Below are 18,665 nucleotides of genomic sequence, written 5' to 3' on the forward strand. Positions count from 1 at the left end.
AGTATTTGCAATGCGAAGTGTGCAATAGTGGTGGTGACGGAGTTTGCAAATGGACGAGAAAATGTCTAGGGCAATAAGTGATCAGACCGACCTCGTTTCTCGTGACAAAATGATAAAAGAGGATCGACGTGTTCATCTGAAGTATATTACGAGCTTGGCATTTCCTATGGTAGTGTTTATGGGATTGTCCACGAGTCGTTGGGATACCTCAAGGTGTCATACCGGTGGGTTCCTAATGATCCAAGAAGAGCAAGCGAGTTGCTGCGTACCGTAGTTGCTAACACGCTCGCCTTGGTGCGAGCAGTCCCGGATTTAATTTCCTGTAAGGACACTCGGTCAAAAAAAAAAAAAAAAAAAAAAGTGTGAAACCATTTTTAGGACAGCCATTCTGAGTGAGGTTTTCGATGGTTTTCCTCATTCACACCACGTAAATACCGGGATGGTACCTAACATAATAACCCTAGCTGCTTTCTTCTTTTCCCATTCCCTTTTTTTCCTCCCCAGTTCGCCGGATAGTGATCGTCTAGTGATGTCATCCTCTTACATGACGGGCGAACATTTCAATAGATGTCGAAAACCCAGAAAATAATTCCTAATCCTAAGAGCATGCGAATGGTCACAGTGTTTTAGGACAGTCGGAGCCACTTCTATCAAGAGATGAAACCATCAACTCAGAACGCTACTCTCGCATACTCTCTCATCTGCGAGCAGTCATTAGCAAAAAGCGTCAGGGTATTCGGGATGTTGATGATGTGGGTTTTCTCCACGACAACGCGAAACCGCTCGTGGCGGAAAAAGCAATTGCCAAACTTCACTTTTGGGGATGGAAGTTAAGGAGCATAACACTTAAAGTCCAGACCTTGCCCCCTCAGTGATTATCATCTTTTCCGTCAATTGAAGAAGTTCATGGCAAGGTAGAGGTTCACGAACGACACCGAACTGCAGAACGTTGTTCGTCTTCGGTTCCATGATCAGTCGGCTGCCTTCTACGCAGCAGACATCGAAAAACTTATGGTACGGTGGGACGAGTACCTCAACAGATGTGTAGATTATGTGAAATAATAGACAAAGATGCGTAAAATATTCTCTATATCGTGTTTACCGTTTATGGTTTGTAATCTGGCAATAAATCAATAGGCGCAAAGACTTCTTGAGTTTCCCATCGTATATACAATTGTAAAGAGATGTTTTTATTCTTCTTTAAATAAACTCTACAGTAGTGTAAGAAAGTAAATATCTTTCGAGAAACAGGCTTCTGGTAAAGGTACAGAATTTTTGCATCGTCAGACTGGATTCAGAACTTAACTGAATTAAGAGATAACTGAATTCCAGTTTCGAAAGCCAGAAATAATGTATTCGCAACCGAATCACTGGCGATTTACTACCAATTGAACATCTATCATCTGGTCAATTACAATTTCTTTTGGGTTATAATGTCACGGATTTTAGTTTGCTAATGCAAGGTTTTGAAATCGATTGTGTTTAAGTGCATCGCACGAACTAACGACAATTTTACGTATTATATAAATGTTGTAACCCAGTTAAATCATGGAAGTATCCTAATAAACTACTATTGAATAAAGGCAACTGAATGTGACTATATATATATAATATTGTGTATACACTTATCAGTTTAATGGAAGCACGTCAAATATCTGGGTTGACAACGGTTAGGCAGTGAGTGGAGTACCAGGCTGTTCTTGGTAGTCTTAATGCAAATCCTGTACCACAGGACGAGCAGTAGAACAACGGCAGTGTGCAGTGAAGAGAGAAGACAGTGATAATATAAAACGGGCAACCTCCCTCATTTCCTAAGACATTAAACTGGTAGCGCTCGGTTATGCGGTTCGAGGAGGATGATGAAAGTTGCAAGTGTGTCGCAGAGAACAGTGTCAATGATGATGATGTACTACAAAATTCAGAAAAAAAAAAGAAAAACTGACGATGAAGAACAGTGGTCGGAAGAAAACCTTTAATGCTAGATCTTCCGCCGAGTATTAAAGCAAATTGTCACTCAGAACCGTCGTGTAACTCCGGTATAAATGACAGAGGAAATCAAGCAGCTCCTCTCTCCCTGTGTCGACAATCACAGTCCGCCACGACTTACGTGACATGAACATACGTAATCGGATTGCAGGGCGGAATGGCTGATAAAGGACTATAACACTTTAGCACGTCACATGCTGTCGCAATCATGCATCTTGGCTTGAAACGTGAGATGTGATCTGATGAGTCATCATTCATCTTTTTCCAAATCATGGACCCTGTTTGTGTGTGGCGGATACCCAAAGTGTCTCCGCTCAATTGTGAAACATGGAGGTGACTCTATGATACAGTGGTTCACAATATTCTGGTATTCAGTGAGTCCTATACGGACAGTTACCAGTCGCGTCAGTGCCCGTGATTATGTATCCATTTCACGGGTCATGTGCATCCTATGGTCCAGATTATGCTTTCGGGAATGACGTCAATATTCCATTCACACAACTGAACTGTTGCGGCGTTGTTTGAGGAACATCGGAATGAAGTCGAGCACCCTCTCTGATTCGCCTAATCCCCGGATCTGAACGTGACTGAACTTCTGTGATCCGTTTCGACAGACAAATCCGGCGAAGATTTCCGCCTCCATTCTGTATCACAGCATTGAGTGATACACTGCACGTGAAATGGTGTCATATTCCACTTGCTATCATTCACAACCCATAACTTCATTCCACGTTGCGGCGCATCAGAGCTCTTCTTAGGGTGAAAGATAGTCCAATACTATATTAGTCTCGTCACTTGTACTTTTTTAAAGGTTTTTTTTAATTAAATTGATAAGTATTCGTATATACAGGGTGCTCACGAAGTCATTTTCCACAAAAAATATTGGGGAAAACTACTTGTGCTCACCCTGTATGTGTCCGTCTTTTAGTCCGGGAATCCAAAGAAATTGTGCTCACACTTTGAGTGGCTATTATACACATATTTAACTTTGATTAAGGTATTCATTGACATATTTACAGGTCTAATAGAATAAATTGACAACAGGTAATGACGTTACGGAGTAAATTAGTCTTTTCCGCAAATCATTTACATATTTTGTAACAAATCAAAAAGTGTTTGTGTGAAGATCAATAAAGACTGAACACATTTTTATTGGACACCTTGTATAGTTGTGTGGTCTTTAATTCTCGATTTCCTATTTTCTTTGAACGTACCTCCTAAAATGATTCCATATCGAACCAAGCAAAGCATCATAAAAATTAGATTCCATTGAATAACGTTAAATGGTGCCTCGAGCGACCTAAAGCTTAGAATGCATTTTTACTATATAGTATATAGCGAAACTAAAATACAACCTTGTAATTTAGAAACGTTGAGAGAAAGACAGTGTATCTTGAATAGAGAGAATGGATATAGAATCGCATCTCATTTCGTGTGACACCATTCTGAATCTGCCATCATGAATTCAGGTCCAAAATTTCAAATTGGAAGGTCATGTGACATACTGTTTTGGAACGTCTTTCACCACAAATTCAAATCTGACATTATTTTCAAGATACCTTTAATAATATAAGAATTATTATCTGTGAAAAAAGAAGTATAAAAATAATTATTCATGCATTGAGGAATATAGCATTACATACCAAAAACTGGACCCAGGGAATCGAACTCACGACCTTACGATTAGAATTTCCGTGCTTTACCAACATTTTTTGACAATGGTATTAGCATAGTGGAAGAACTGATTGAAAAAATTGAAACTGTTAAGGGAAACATTGAGACAGCAAAGAGGGTTGAGTTGTATGGTGACACGATAGAAATTCTTGTGAAAAGAGAAATCAGTGATTTTGTTGCAAACACACACTTTGTAACAGATTTAAAATTCCGAAGGAGTTTTCTTAAGTGTTCCTGGATTTCGTGATCAAATAACGGGATTATATTCAACGAAAAAATATAGTTAAATTTTGACGTGTAACAAACGATACAATAGAAGGGAAGATATAAGGTTTTTGTAAAAAAAAAAAAAAAAAAAAAATGGTGAACAGAAGCAGTTTCTTTTGCTACTAAAGAAGGACAACAGACAGACTCTTTTCGGATGCAACAAAAGTAAATTATGTAGCAAACAAGATTGAAAACTTTGCTCAGAGTTACTGTATAAGGAATATTTTTATTTATTCTATGTTTTCTTCTCTTTCAGAGTGTTATATGAATCAACTTTGTGCAATCTTATTTGTAGTGTATAGCGAAAAAAAGTCTCTATCAGTTTGTTTCAGAAAAGAGATTTAGGTGAAACCTTCCAAAATTCTTACCAATCAGCAATTGGTAACGAGATATAAAATAACATAGGATTACGTCGGAACCTTTCGTTTTTCACACATAGTAAGCTCTTACATGATTTAAGTTACCTTGAAAATATTGTGAACTTTATGTCTATGGTAAAAAGCTACCCCAAAACAATGTCACATGACCCTCTTCCGATTTTAAATTTTGGACGTGAATCCAAGATGGCGGACTTGAAGATGGCCGCTGTGATTGTGTTACACAAAATGAGGTGCCGTTCTAATCCACTGCTTCTATGCAAGATACGGTGCCATACTGTAAATGCATTCAAAACTTGAGGTCATCTGAATCACCAATTAATATTTAATAGAGCAATTTTTTCTAGTGGTTTATTTTAGTCTGATACGGAACCATTTTAGAGGGTACGTCTGTAAAAAAAAATCATTTTTTCTCCATATAAATAAGGACCACACAAAATTTTATATAGACCCTGTATATATAAAATAGGAAGCAAATATTTTCCTAATTTACTCCCAGATTTGTGCCCCGCTTTAAGAAGTTCCGGCTCTGCCCCTAGTCAACATTTGATGCAAATATACACAAAATGCTCATAAGTTTAAATATGTAAAATGAAAAGGGAGACTGTATCGATAGTGAGGCTGTTATTTTCATAAACAATAATCATACAATTTTGCTCTTGTTAGCATCTATTGAATATTGAATATTGAATGGTATGAAACATTTTGCGTGAATTTGTGGAAACGAAGATGATAATGGCATCACGAATTATTCATACTCTCATGGCGTCGTAAAGATCATTATAGCTTCCACCGTTCATCATATTTTCAGAAGTACATAGCGATATATATCTATATTTACAGGTCACATGCAATCTGTGTCTATACCGCTGTTGCAAAGGCACGTGACTGTGTGCTTTTCATGATGAGCCGCTCTAGCTGAGTGTCAATCTTTATTTAGTATCGGTTGGTATACTTACTAGTAACTACCAAAGATGTTGCACCAAATTACGTGTTTCTTGCACTTGAGTGATGCCTGTTTATGCAAAGAAGAATTAAATTGCTCTTACACATGCTTGAAAGAAGATATGTCTTATGATTTTCTAAGCTATTGATTGTTTTAAGTTAAGAAAATAGTAGCATATATCTTGTATTAAGATTTTTACGTATACTTTTCTTGAATGCAGAACGATCAGTAATGTACAAATGATAGAACTGTTTTATATATATATTCTCAACTTACTTTCTTCTATTAAGCACAATTAGCTTGAGGTAAATTGTTGCAGGGTTTTGTCTATTTATTTATTTGCAAAATTCGCTTTTTTTTTTTTTTTTGTTTTTGTTAAGTAAAAACAGTGTATGAGATTATGGCCGCGCTGTTACGTAATATTGTATAATTCATCACAAGATAGTAGCAGCGCAAAATAAATGTTATATTAATAACGATGTTTTTTGCACATGACGTTTTGAAGCTTTCTAACGCTAGAAGGTAATACTAAAACTTTTGCACTTAAGTATTCTGGTACATACTTCAAAGTAGTCGTTACTTGTTAAATGATATGTTACCGAACTTTACAGCGTAAAAATTAACGTAACGCGATGCTTAAGTTCTCTGATTGCTTCAGTTAAAGCATTCTGTAACAGTAGAAAGCCAGGTTATGAAATTTCAATACCTTTTCCACTATTTTGAAACGAGTGAAAATATATCGTAGCGTTCAACCAACATCGTAATGAACACTGTATCCAACATTATATTGTAACTGTAATTGAGGACTCATGGATTGTTCAACACAATAATACGTGTTTACGGTGAAACTAATTTTCTTTGGAAAAACGTTACGTGAACTTTTAGGTAATCTTTCTTTACATTGAGGAAAGATGTTAAATACATTTAATGCATTTCTTCAATACAGCTCTTGACATCGTCGTTTGAAAACAGCAAGAAGAAAGTGTGGGGAAAAAAGAATTAATTGCAAGAACAAAATAAATGTGTTTTCAGAAGATGAAGGTAGATCTCATCATTTATATATATTGTGAATATAGATACATTTTCAGCTGTTACTGAAGCTTATCATAATGAGAATGGAAAATTGGTGAAACTAAAGCTTAGAACAAAATTGTTAAATTACTTGCTGTGAGTACATGTCGCTGTTATGACTCTTGATGTTGGTACACTAGCCAAGTTTGATCTTGTTTTTCCGTTAATCGTAAATGTAAAGATCCTTTTCTCACAAATGCTAGAAATTCCATATTTTTATGATGCGAAAATACATGCAAATAGTTACCAGAATAAAGATAAACACCCATAGAACACGTGATCTTTGTGAGTTAGTAATTGAGTAAAATTCGTGTACTGCTACTGTCTGGTGTTAAATTTGTAATTGGTAATAGTGAATAGTACGAGAGGCGGTGTAGTAATGGATTGTGTGCAGTAGACCGGACGTTGCTGGTGCAAAATGGAACACTGTTTCGATGGGACAGATTATGGGTATACGGGTAGTTGAAGTACGTGTAACGAATACTGTCCAGGGTGGTGATGTCATGCAGATTCATGCTAAAGAGCATCAGTTAAGAATCGTAAACGGAAATCAAATCTATATGAGAGGGTTCAGTGAATGTTGAAGAGAATTGTCACAAAGAACTGTTGACGTAATGGGACACAACTAACTGCCGAGCTCAATTAGTGTCTGGAATGGCTTGTTTCAATAATCAGAGCCTGACGAGAGCTGCATAACCTCACTATCCGAGACGGATTGTCATTTTGAATCCTTGCGTCACAGTGGTTGGGGAAAAATGTGTAGAGAACATAGATCATGTGATTGGAAGAAAGTAATGCTTAAGGAACGAAGCTATATAAGACTTGGACGTATAGCTGAATGTGGGATCCGGATCACATGAGCTCCCGAAGGAAATCGAACCTGGGTCGCCCGCGCCAAAGGCGCCCACACTATGCACATAGCCACGAAGGAGCCCAAATGATTTGCTTTGTGATACTAATGTAATTATCTTTTAATTAATTATCACTCCATCCCACATACACCACAAGGCACTCTTCGATTTATATACCGGTAAACAATGGCAAGTGATTCTTCAGTTTTGCATGGGACAAGAGAAAGAAGAGAGGATTTGAAGCAACCGATCACAAATTGTGGAAGAAGAACGGATAAGATAGTAAAGTATTATTAAACAACACGAAGATTGTACTATAGGATATTTTGCTAGACGCTTCATCAAATAGGGAGGGAACAAGTAAAAAGAAAAGAAAAATTAAAGAACAGAAAGTAGCTCTAAAGCTGCTAGGTAGCGAATATATATATATATATATATCCATCCTTGAGTTCTTCTGTTAACATATAAAATAAGTAGACAAAAAAAATGACTGAAGCGATTATATTTGGATTTGAATGTATTTTAATAAAATAAAATTTAAAGTTTTATATTAAGTAACATTGGATGGATAATGGTAAAAACACGTATGCAGAGCACTTGCTTACCGGCACGTATTAATGTATTCACCTGTTTGTTGTGGACACAGCAGTTTTACTGTATGTAATAGATATGATTTAAGAGATTTCTTAAGGATGCATTATATATTTAGGAGGATAATTTGTTCCGGGACAGTTATGATAAATGAAGTGTTATGAATTCATTCAAAATAAAGCTTATCCTGAAGCTAATATCTTCTTGTAATTTTTAATGTAATTTAATGCTGGCGCATTATATTCAAATTATTTAAATATGTTTTTTTTATTATTATTATTTTTCAGTGCAACACTGGAGTGGAGCACTGCATACCACTTCCGAAACATGCCAATAGACTCTCAGGCCGATATAATTCCACAGATGATGATTCCAGTCGTCCACAATCCCTTATAAACGATTCCCACGATAGCAGAACAGAACCACGAGACCTGGAAATAGATTTTGAGGATACGCAAGAAATCGATCACAACCATGACCTCAATAGTCAAGATAGTAGTGACCTCAACAGTACACAAGTCAGCTGTCTGACCTCGAGTTCCATAATTCCTGAACAGACACATACTCATAATACGGGTACAACAAACCAGTTCTCAACTCCCATTTCCTTCACAACCCCCACAGAATTCCAAGTCTCTACATCACAGCATCAACCTCATAATTCTCATCAACAACAACCAGACAGTACTACTCAGGACTTGAACTCGGTTCCCACGGGGTGAGCTCACCCAGGCTGTTCTATGTTTCGGATGGATGCGGGTATATACATACATATATATTTTTTTTTAATCATACAGTTTAATATTTATAAATATCTTGCAATGTATGATGCTATACTAGCTGTAAAATATTGAACATAATATTTAAAAATGAAAGAAAGGCGTTAGAGAAATCTAAATGTTTTTGTGTTCCTCAAATTATGAAATTTGAGGGCGTGGAGGCTTTTTCTTGTTTTCAGATTTTTTTATTGTGAATTATTACATATGCAAAGATCGTATGTACAGGTTCTTTTAGATGAACAAAGCAAGCCAAATGTATACATTGTTGAAAAAAGAAGAAAGAAAAAATGAATTAGAAGGCATAAAGGAACGTAACAGTACAGTAGCGATTTAAAAAAATAATAATAATAATACAGAAATTCGTAACTGCAAAGTGAAAGCTAGCCTGTTCCGCACTTCGTTCGTAATAAGGAGCATTGGTAGGAATATTCAAAGTAAATATGGTACCTGATTATAATATATAATTTTCCTCGTGAACAGATTATTCCAAGGCTTTCAAATGTACATTGTTGATGTGTTGTAGTAGGCGTAGATGCTGTTGTACTGCAGTGTTAATGGGATAATGTAGTATTTACACATTAAAAGAAAAGTACGAAAATTAAAAAAAAAAAAAAAAAAAGAATAGTTCCATAGCCAAGCTCCATTCAGACTGTGGATACATTCAATGCTCTTTAACAAGTCCTTGGTGCCTTCAAATGTACAAAGTTCTTTTTTTGGTATCAAGGAGAAATATATATATATATATGTCCAAGTTACCAGTGACGTGACATGATGCAAGATTAAGAAGTGTTAATTTTACAAGTTTCTGTAATGCAGTAAAACAAGAATGTACAAATGTTTATATACAGAATTTTCAGCAATTTTGCACAACATTTAATTTATTGCAAATATTCTGTTACTGTTCCCCCGACTTCCCAGTGTATCCATTTTCTTTTTCTTTTTTGTATTAATTATTATTATTATTATTTTAAAATTATCCCTCTCTTCGTGCGTAATACGACCGAAGTTTTTTTTTTTTTTTTTTTTAAATTAACCATAAGTAATTGAGCTATCTATGTACTCAGTAATTACTTTCTTTTTATTTTGGAGAGTTTCAATCTTTTCAGTATTTTAAAGAAATCTCGTTTCTCTCATATTGAGCAGGTGGTCTTGTAGATGTGAGCGTATACATTATGCAAATATATTTGTATTGTATAAAATGTTTCAGAATACTATTATTTATCGGTGTGAGCTAGCTTTTCTAAGGGAAAATAATGTAATGATAAGATGAAGATAATACAATACAATTGGTCTAGTGTAGAGAATGTGTTATTGTTGTGAGGGAAGGTGAAAAAGTACAAATAAATTGGTTGTTTCGTTTTCAAAAGAATGTGGTTAAATATTTTCATCTTTTTTCAATACTAAAATTGTATAAAGATGTAGGTAGTTCGCCGTTAACAGTGTGTATACATCAAAAGGTTACTAGATGCAAAAATTAAAATTGCAATATGTATAAGGATCATAGTAGCAATTATTGCTTTTTTCTTCGATACTTTTTTACTATCGATGCTTATGAGGTCAAATTACTGTGTATATAGTTCATAATGTTGTTGTTGTTATTATTTGTATTGTTTACGTGTACTAAATAGGATTTTTTTTCTCTATCTGTCTCTCTTCGTATTACCAACATGGCTGAACAAGAAAACAGGGAAGGTGGGGGAATGGTTAAGTACAATAATCATCTTGCACTTGCCGCATGATGGAGTCAGTATGAAATTACAGAAACCAGCAGCTTATTTTTTCTGTAATTTCAAGTTGATTATTCCTTGTAGCTGCATAATATGCGCTGTTACGTATTTTTTTTTTTTTAAATCGAATTAATGGCATGGGCCTCCATTAATAAACTACCTCACAGCTACTTTTATGACCTCTGGTGGTATCTCAGGGAGTTAAACTTTTTTAAGTAGCATACCGGGGGATATTTACATTTACTCATTTTTTTTCTGTTTGTTTTTCTTTCTCCCTCTTCCCTTTTCATCACGGGCTTGGTAACTGTATACCAATATCAAGTAATGTTTATATATGTTTATACGATTCATACATACTGTTACATGGTGAGGCGTCCATTAGTTTCGCTGAAAAGTGCTTTTAACCATACACATACAAAATTTTTAAAGAAAAGATAATAATGAAGGTGAATATACTGGTTGTTTCTGGTCTGTAATTGAAGATAAGTATTTCAAAGTTTATAAACTTTTTCCCCGGTTTGCAAAGTACAGAATATTAGTTATTTCCCTTTTGCCGCTTTTCATTTCGTTTTATAACATGATGGCAGCATTATTAATTTAACATTGTATTTGTAAGGATATCATATATTTCTTATTAATTATGTTTTAAAAGAGGCAACATTTTATCATATCAGTTTAAATTTTAGTTTCTGCCAGAAATAGTAGCGACAACAATTTTCTTTTCTCAGTAAAAGGAAAAAGAACTTCAAATTCGATCCGGAAGGCGCAGTATCTTGAGACCAATATTTTGAATTTCTGTACGACATTTTCATATTTAAAGAAAAATCCATTAAACTATGTACACACTTTGATAGCTGTGGCAACTGTTAGTACGACTGTTTATGTGAGTAGTAAATGGCAGTCTTGTAAGTGAAATAAATGTGTTGTTTGTTACAAGTGGTAAGGGTATAAGGTCACAAGTACTCCACCTAAATGTTCATGACAATATAAGAAATATCTGATGTAAAATAATAATAATAATCATAATCATAATCATCATTGCACTTGAAACACAATTTGGTAAAACTCCGGGAGGAAAACTATTTATTCCCTATTTCTCGGGTTATCACCTGTGTTGTTTGTATTGTTAAAGCATATTAATAGGAGCATTATATTTAATCATTTGCTTGCGTGAAGTATTCTGCAGATGATGTATTAATAATGTAGAGAGGGAAAGATATGGAGCATAATAATTGCAGCTTTATTTAAGATTTATTGTCGCTGTTGAGATTTTTCAAATAGCTGTTCTGCAGTGACGGAACTTTCTAATTACATAATATTCCAGTGTATACATTGTTTTCTCTTTAAGTTATTGTTTCTAAAACACAATATAGTTTATGTAATCGCATATTAAAATTGCTAACGTGAATTTGTTCTAGATATAGGTTTAGTATTGAGATAATTATTCTAGTTGTGCCGTATTCTCTTTCATTCAAAAATAATGTTGAACAGGAAAAAGGTTAGTATAAACTGCGTGCTTGAGTGATTTAGTGACAAAACTGAATATTGGTTTGAAACATCGACAAAATATCTACCTGTAGGGACAGAGATTTTCTGATTATATATCGCCAGAGGTTGAGTTATGGAATTGAGGAACAAGGAAAAATACAGAATGAGCTGTTTTAAAGAGTGTAATGCAAATTTGAATGTTTTGTTTGTCATGACTAATTACTCGTTGTTATTAACAATATTTATTATTGTAATTTGATAACGTTATTTCATCTGTTTGTCTATACCTATGAGCTTCTTGTCAGTACTTTTCTTTTTGCAGTCTAACAACAATAAGGTTCCCATTCCTATATTGTGCTCTCATGTCTTCAGCTTCTCGAAATGTATCAATTTGTAAAAACTTCCTTTCTTTCCATTACAGTATGTTTTCTGCTTTCATTGTGACAGAGCTGAGCCTGCCTAATCAGATACTCCGCTAAATTTTAGTCCTTCCCAGCCCGTATAGTTCTAGGCGAAGTTGGTTGTTCTTGCTGTGCGTAGCATCGCTATTTAATGACTAACTAGATTTTTTTTTTTTTTTTTTTTTTATTATAACTATGTAGGAAAAACTAAGTTACGTTTTATATTTGATATGGATTCAAGTAAAGAATAATTCGATTATTTTCGAAGTCTTATTAATCTCATAGCAGTTTATTACAAACGTACTATAGTGTACGTCATCAGCTATCACTTAACTTTTTTTGGTAAACATGTTTTTGTATTAAAAGACACATCTAAGTTCGATAAATTGGTCAACGGCGAACGTGGAAGAAAAGTAATTCCTTACTCTATGTACAGTGCCAGAAAATGTTAGAGCTTATTTAAAGTCAGTCCAGATTAAATAGATTTTCCTAATTAAACATGACTCGAATTCAATGTTTTTATTGAATTAAACTAAATTCAATGTTTTCCCACATGTTTTTATTTTATCCACTATAGTTGATTTCTGTATGATGTCATTCAAATGAAAGTGACAGCTTCAGTTGATACGTTACAGTTCCTATATATTTTTTTCAAAACTAGACAGTAGATACATGACTACATAAATAACACTGTGCCAATACCGTTAGTTGTATTTTATTTGCTGTATTTTGCAGAAGCATTAAGACAGGTATGATTTTTTTTTTTTTTTTTTTTTTTTACTTGTAAAAGTAAGCAGTTCATTTACTTTTCTAACTAGTGGTAGGAAAAAAAAGGAAAAAAGTAAATAACTAAATCAGATTTTGTCATGTGTTATGTGGGTAGTATTTTTTGTGCTGTACGTTTGGTGTGATGTATACAAACCGCGTGTATACTCTTAAACGCAGTTTGTTTGTGTCTTTGATTGTTGAAGTTTAGCGTCCGCTTTCAATAGTGAGCCTGCAGTTTAAGGTGCAATCCCGGGATAATGTGGATGTAATAGCCATTAGACCAACGAGAAGGGCTTGAAGTTTGTTTCATTGCAAGAAGTGATGTAAAATTGACATCATAATGAAGCATAATAATCACGATTTTGCTGAAAGTAATAATAAGCAGATGTGAATAGGAAATTTTGCTGAGTTGTGTGCTAGGTATATTTAGGAGAATTAAAGATTCGCAATAAATGTTTTTTAAAAAAAGTCAGAAACTGAGTGTAAATGAGATCAATACGGAAAATTATTTTTTTCGAATTAAATAAAATACAGATATATATCCGTTTCAGTAGTAATTAGAAAAATAAAGATACTATAATTACTTGGTGGAAACGTTTCACGTATATCTGCAGCATAAGCCGTAAGTAACCTCTTACGTATCCATAATATGCGCTACAAACAATGTGCATCTTGTTATTAATTACGTGTGGAAGTTACTGAAAGAATAATTTTAACTACAGCTGGAACGAAATTTAAGTTTTTGATCTGTTGATTTGTAATTTTATTCGTGTTGAATTGTAACACGTGGCAGAAATACAATTTAAAAATTTCTGATACATTGCGATTGTATTTACCTTGGATTGTTAATTTGATTAACAAATAACAAGAATCTCGAATAACCTAACGGTTAAAGTTGCTTTAGTTTGATGCATGTGGTCTCGTCTTGATTCCCCGGAGAACTTGATTCCTTTAGTCTACGAGAGGTACATATGATACACAAAATAATCAAAAACATCTTAGAGCAGGGACTTAAGTTTTCTCTTGTGTTTTCGTGTTGTCTTATTAGGAGGATTGGTCTCTTTTAAGTTGCTACAAGAAATTGTGTTGCACTGGAACTAGGAACTACTAGTGGTAGCTGAGTAGTGGAGCATAAAGTTGCCGCATTCGAGTGCCATTTTGTGATGGCCTAATACAATGTATGTTTACGTAATTCCTCTAACTGTTTTAGCGCGTAATTTCACCGATTCTTTATGCTCCATTGATCTGTAGGCAGAAATATAGATTGTAAACGTAAAAAGGTTCATTCGTATAAATGCAGCTAGATTCCAATAACTGACAGGTTTATAAACTTTGAAATTCTGTTTTAAGAATTTAATAGAGAAGGTACTAGTAGTTGTTTCTATGGAGCATTTCTGTACTGATTGATGTAGACAGTGTAGATCAAGTCTTAACATCCATCCATTGATCTAAAAGATTATTGAGTAATTTCGTTATGTTGAACTTGAGCCAATAAACTTAACTGCAGTGGACCACCTAGTACAATTGAATGCTCTAAATTTATAACCAATCAATGTCTCAGTTAATGGATTTCTGAGCAAATGTGCAAAGTATCATCTCCAATTATCTAACGATATACAGTTTTCTATAGTACCCGTAGCATATTAATTTTATTTGTTTGCTATTTCGATGTTATTTGGCGATGTATACCACAGATTTATGTCTGTATTGAATATACTTCAGGAAATATTTTGAAATTATAATCCTGTAATGTTGATATTTTACTAAACCAATTCCGATCTTTCGTCATGTTTGATTTCATTACATAAAATAACAAAATTATAACTTACTGTCATCTCACATATAATTAAAAAAAATTGTGAATAAGTTACGTAGAATACTTCAGGTTTGTTTTTCATATCGCATGGTCACCAATAATAGGACTTTTTCAACAATATATTGTTTTTGTTACTGGGTTCAATTGAAAATCTATGCTTCTCCCAAACGTACATAGTGATTGTTCTATTTAGCGATTTTTGTTTTATATAAAGTTGTATAAGATAATTAAATCTCGTTAAAGAAACGTAAGATGCATTTTTGTTTAGTGTTAACTTTATAATTTTGATGGTTTACTTTCAATATTTACACCCTTTTTATCCTCCGAGACTGCCGTGTTCTCAGAATATCATTTGTTACATTCTCTTCATAAGTATATCCATGGAAAGACTTCTGGGTTGGGTAGCGTAAAAGTGTCCGCTTTGTTGTCTTGTACTATTAATATTATTATTATTATAATAATCCTTTTTTTCCAACCTGCAGTAAGATTGTATTCGGCTATAAAACTGTATTAGAAAGAAATCGTTTGGTAGAAATCATGCATTCACATAACCGGTAATAATAGTAGAATTCAAGTATTGTAATTTTCGGTCTTGCTTTTAATTCCTGCGGCAAGAGTTCGGCTTATACGTACATGTTTACAATTTATTTCATAGTTTGCTCTTAGTAGTAAAACGTTTTATAGATTAAATCTGATGAATGGCTTCTTTCAGGAAGCCGATTTCTTGAACCCTGACAGAATAAAATAAATACTTGTCTGGAATGTCCGTAATTGTCAAGTATAAACGTTTGGTTCATCATAATGTAGAAATTGATCGTAACGATTAACATCCACTTGATAACACTGATTTTTGTATTTGTGAGTACGTATACTGACTGCTTCGAAATCGAAACTTTTTTTCATACCTACTTGTACTATTAAGTAATAATTTTCTTCTTTCTTCACAGTTCAGACAATTCATTCTTGAAATCCCAGTTCTTTTAACTTTACATTGTAATGTACATGTATAATGTACATGACAAAACACGAATTCCTGATTTCTACTTTTCTGTCTGTCGCTAATAGTCTTGGTCTAATACGTATATTCTGCTGTAGTTTTTCTTCTAATCGAATTTATTCGCGTAAATAACCAAATTTGTATTTTTAAACTTTTAACATTAAAATGAAAATCTACTTGCAAGTTAATTTCACGTATAACTTAAATAATTGGAGAATGATAGTCATTTAAATAGATACTTATGTACTTTTAGACAGATTTGTAAAGAAAGGAGCCTTTTGATGCCTTAATCTTCTGCATTGTGTATGGCAAATGTACAAAATTCGCACCTCATATATAAATATATATTATATAAATTAATCGAGTACCTGAGCATTGTTTAAATGTTTGTAGTGTTGTTAAACTAAAATGTGTATTTAAAAATAAATGAGAAAAATCTTTGTCCATGTAAAGTGAGGGACAGGTATGTTTTTTTTTTCCCCTTTTGTAATGTTTTACTAGCTTTGCCGAGTAAATTTTGTTTTCCACATAATCGAGGTAATATGAGCTTAGGGTCAAGCAAAATATATTCGGTGTATAAATAAAAAGTCGTACGTGTTCCTATGTTTATTAGAGAAATAGCTGTTTGATGTATCGATCTAGGTATGTATATAAATGAATATATTATGGGTGGTACACAGTTTCCAAGCCTATTTACAATAGATTTTTTTTTCGTTCACATTATATTGTTTTCTAACCCACGTTACAGGGTTTAAAATATAAATATTATATATATATATAGATATAGGTATAGATTCTTCAGCTGTAGAATAAATGAAAAAAACTAGTATACTATGTCTGCTTTTGAAATAAACCAGCAAGTCCACTTAAATGCATTGGAAAATATTTTAAAAGACTATAAATAACTCTTCAAACTGTATTAAATAGCAGTTGTATAGTATAGATGTACTTTTAATTATCAATATTACATTTGATGAAAATTATGATTATGAGAAAAAACAAAAGTAATAATAAATACAATGTTAACGGGCTCACGTTTTTTTATCTGTTTTTGGAAAAAAAAATATGCACTCATAAATAATATCTATTTGTTGCCAGTTGTAAAAAAAATAGAAAAGCAAAAAAAAAAAAAGGTAAAGAAAAAGAAAATAATGATGGAGCATAATCGTGGTAGTTGTCATTGCGACAGAATGCTGTGTATTTTTATTTTTTTTAAAAAAGAAAATTAAAACAATTTGTATACAAAAAGAGGATGAAAACCAATGGGGAAAAATTTAAAAATGTATAATAGGTGATTCATTTTATGGGAAAGTGTAAAATGTATATGTAGAAAGAATTGTTTATAGTAGAATTCATTAAAAAAGAAAGAAAAAAAAAAAGACAAATATCTGTCTTCTGGCGTGAACTACTGTTACACGATATATTGGTAATCTTAATAACATTATGCTTGGTGCTTATACATGATGAGTGTATTTGCTGGCTTACGGTTTGTGGTGATTAAATTTTGCAAAATTGTTCCTTTAAAAGAAATTATAGAGAGAAAAAAGTAAAACTTTAGGAAACAGCAAAACAAGAATTAGAAAGAAAAAAAAGTACCTCACTACAGAACAGCATCGTGGCCAATAAGCATTTTTTGGACACTCTGTTTCCTTTTGCTCAGAACATTAGGATGTGACCTCGGTGTGCATGTATACTTACATTAAATATAAGGAGATGAATAAATAATTGCAAATATATAGGTATATAAATGTAAAATATATATACACAGATTTTTAAATTCTTTACATTACTGTTCCAAACAGTATCAATTAAGATTCATCTTTAAGACTATATTCATAGAGCATATATACATATATATATATAATATAATATATTTTTATATATTTTATTCCTTCTTTAGTTATTTATTACTCCTATGCAACCGTGATAGAAAGTCAGCGTGCCTAAGTTTTCCACGACAACGAATCTTATTATAACCCTACTAAGTTCCGTTATGTAGTGTTAGTTGCTCGGTCCGACGATTTCAGGTGCTCAGAATGCTACCAAGCAGTTTCTCTTCCCTTTTAAGAAATCATTTTCTAACCACAACAGAACCCACCCCCATTCCATTTGGGTCACATCCTGTGTTTTGAGTCATAGTCTCAGTGCCGTAACGCTACCTCAGGATAGGCAATACACGTTTACTCTTCAAAGTAGTGTCTTGCCATTTTTTCCTTTTTATTCATTTTTTATTAAATGCTATATCTTTATACTTCTTATATATTTTTTCTTGCAGTTGCTTTTTTTTTTTTTTTTTTTTTTTTGAGTGTTAAGTATGTCAGGTGCCGTTCATATATTATTGAGACATGAATTAATGAATCTGTGTTACTCAGGAAAATTGTTACTATATTTTTTTCTAAAGATTTTAGTTTTTTTTTTTTTTTTTTTCATTTTATTAATGGTGTACACATCAGTTCTTTATCTAAGTTTACCTCAGTTTATTAGACAGCTTATCTGTCATTTTGAAGCAATTTAAGTATCTTGATCTGTAGGTGTTATGTACTGAAGTTCAGTAGGTACACCTACAAGTAAAGTATTATTCAGAAGAAGCTTATTTTTATACAGTAAAAATAATACAGTCTAGGTGGTTATTTAAAAATAAAATTTAAAAAATATATATATTTAAAAAAAAAAACTCCTGACAGAAATTGCATGCTTGTAAGAAACTGCTTTGGTGTGGGGTAGAAGATTTTTAGATTGAGAAAAAAAATATTATATACTTAAACCAAACCAAAGCAGTATCTTCCAAATTTTGTGTACCAGTAATGTACGTGTGAACAGTTGTAAAAGTGAAGAAAAATATTTAGAAAAAAATAAAAATTGCAACCAAGACACCCTCACATCTGTTGTAAGGATCTATGAGTTGTACGAAACTAATTTTTACTTC

General features: G+C 33.1%; 1 protein-coding gene across 4 annotated transcripts in view; it reads left to right on the forward strand.

Moving 5' to 3' along the window:
* LOC145678667 (protogenin-like) overlaps nt 1-9,164 on the forward strand; it is a 162,890-nt gene extending 153,726 nt beyond the window's left edge. For all 4 annotated transcript variants that reach the window (XM_081749058.1, XM_081749055.1, XM_081749056.1 and 1 more), the window contains one exon: nt 8,051-9,164. In XM_081749058.1, the coding sequence (XP_081605184.1) occupies nt 8,051-8,485 (435 nt within the window). In that variant the 3' untranslated portion in view covers nt 8,486-9,164. The remainder of the gene's footprint in view (nt 1-8,050) is intronic.
* Nucleotides 9,165-18,665: the final 9,501 nt, after the last annotated feature.

This window comes from Thermobia domestica, chromosome 2 (genome assembly GCF_964235325.1).
Source record: "Thermobia domestica chromosome 2, izTheDome1.hap1.1, whole genome shotgun sequence".
NCBI lineage: Eukaryota > Metazoa > Arthropoda > Insecta > Zygentoma > Lepismatidae > Thermobia > Thermobia domestica.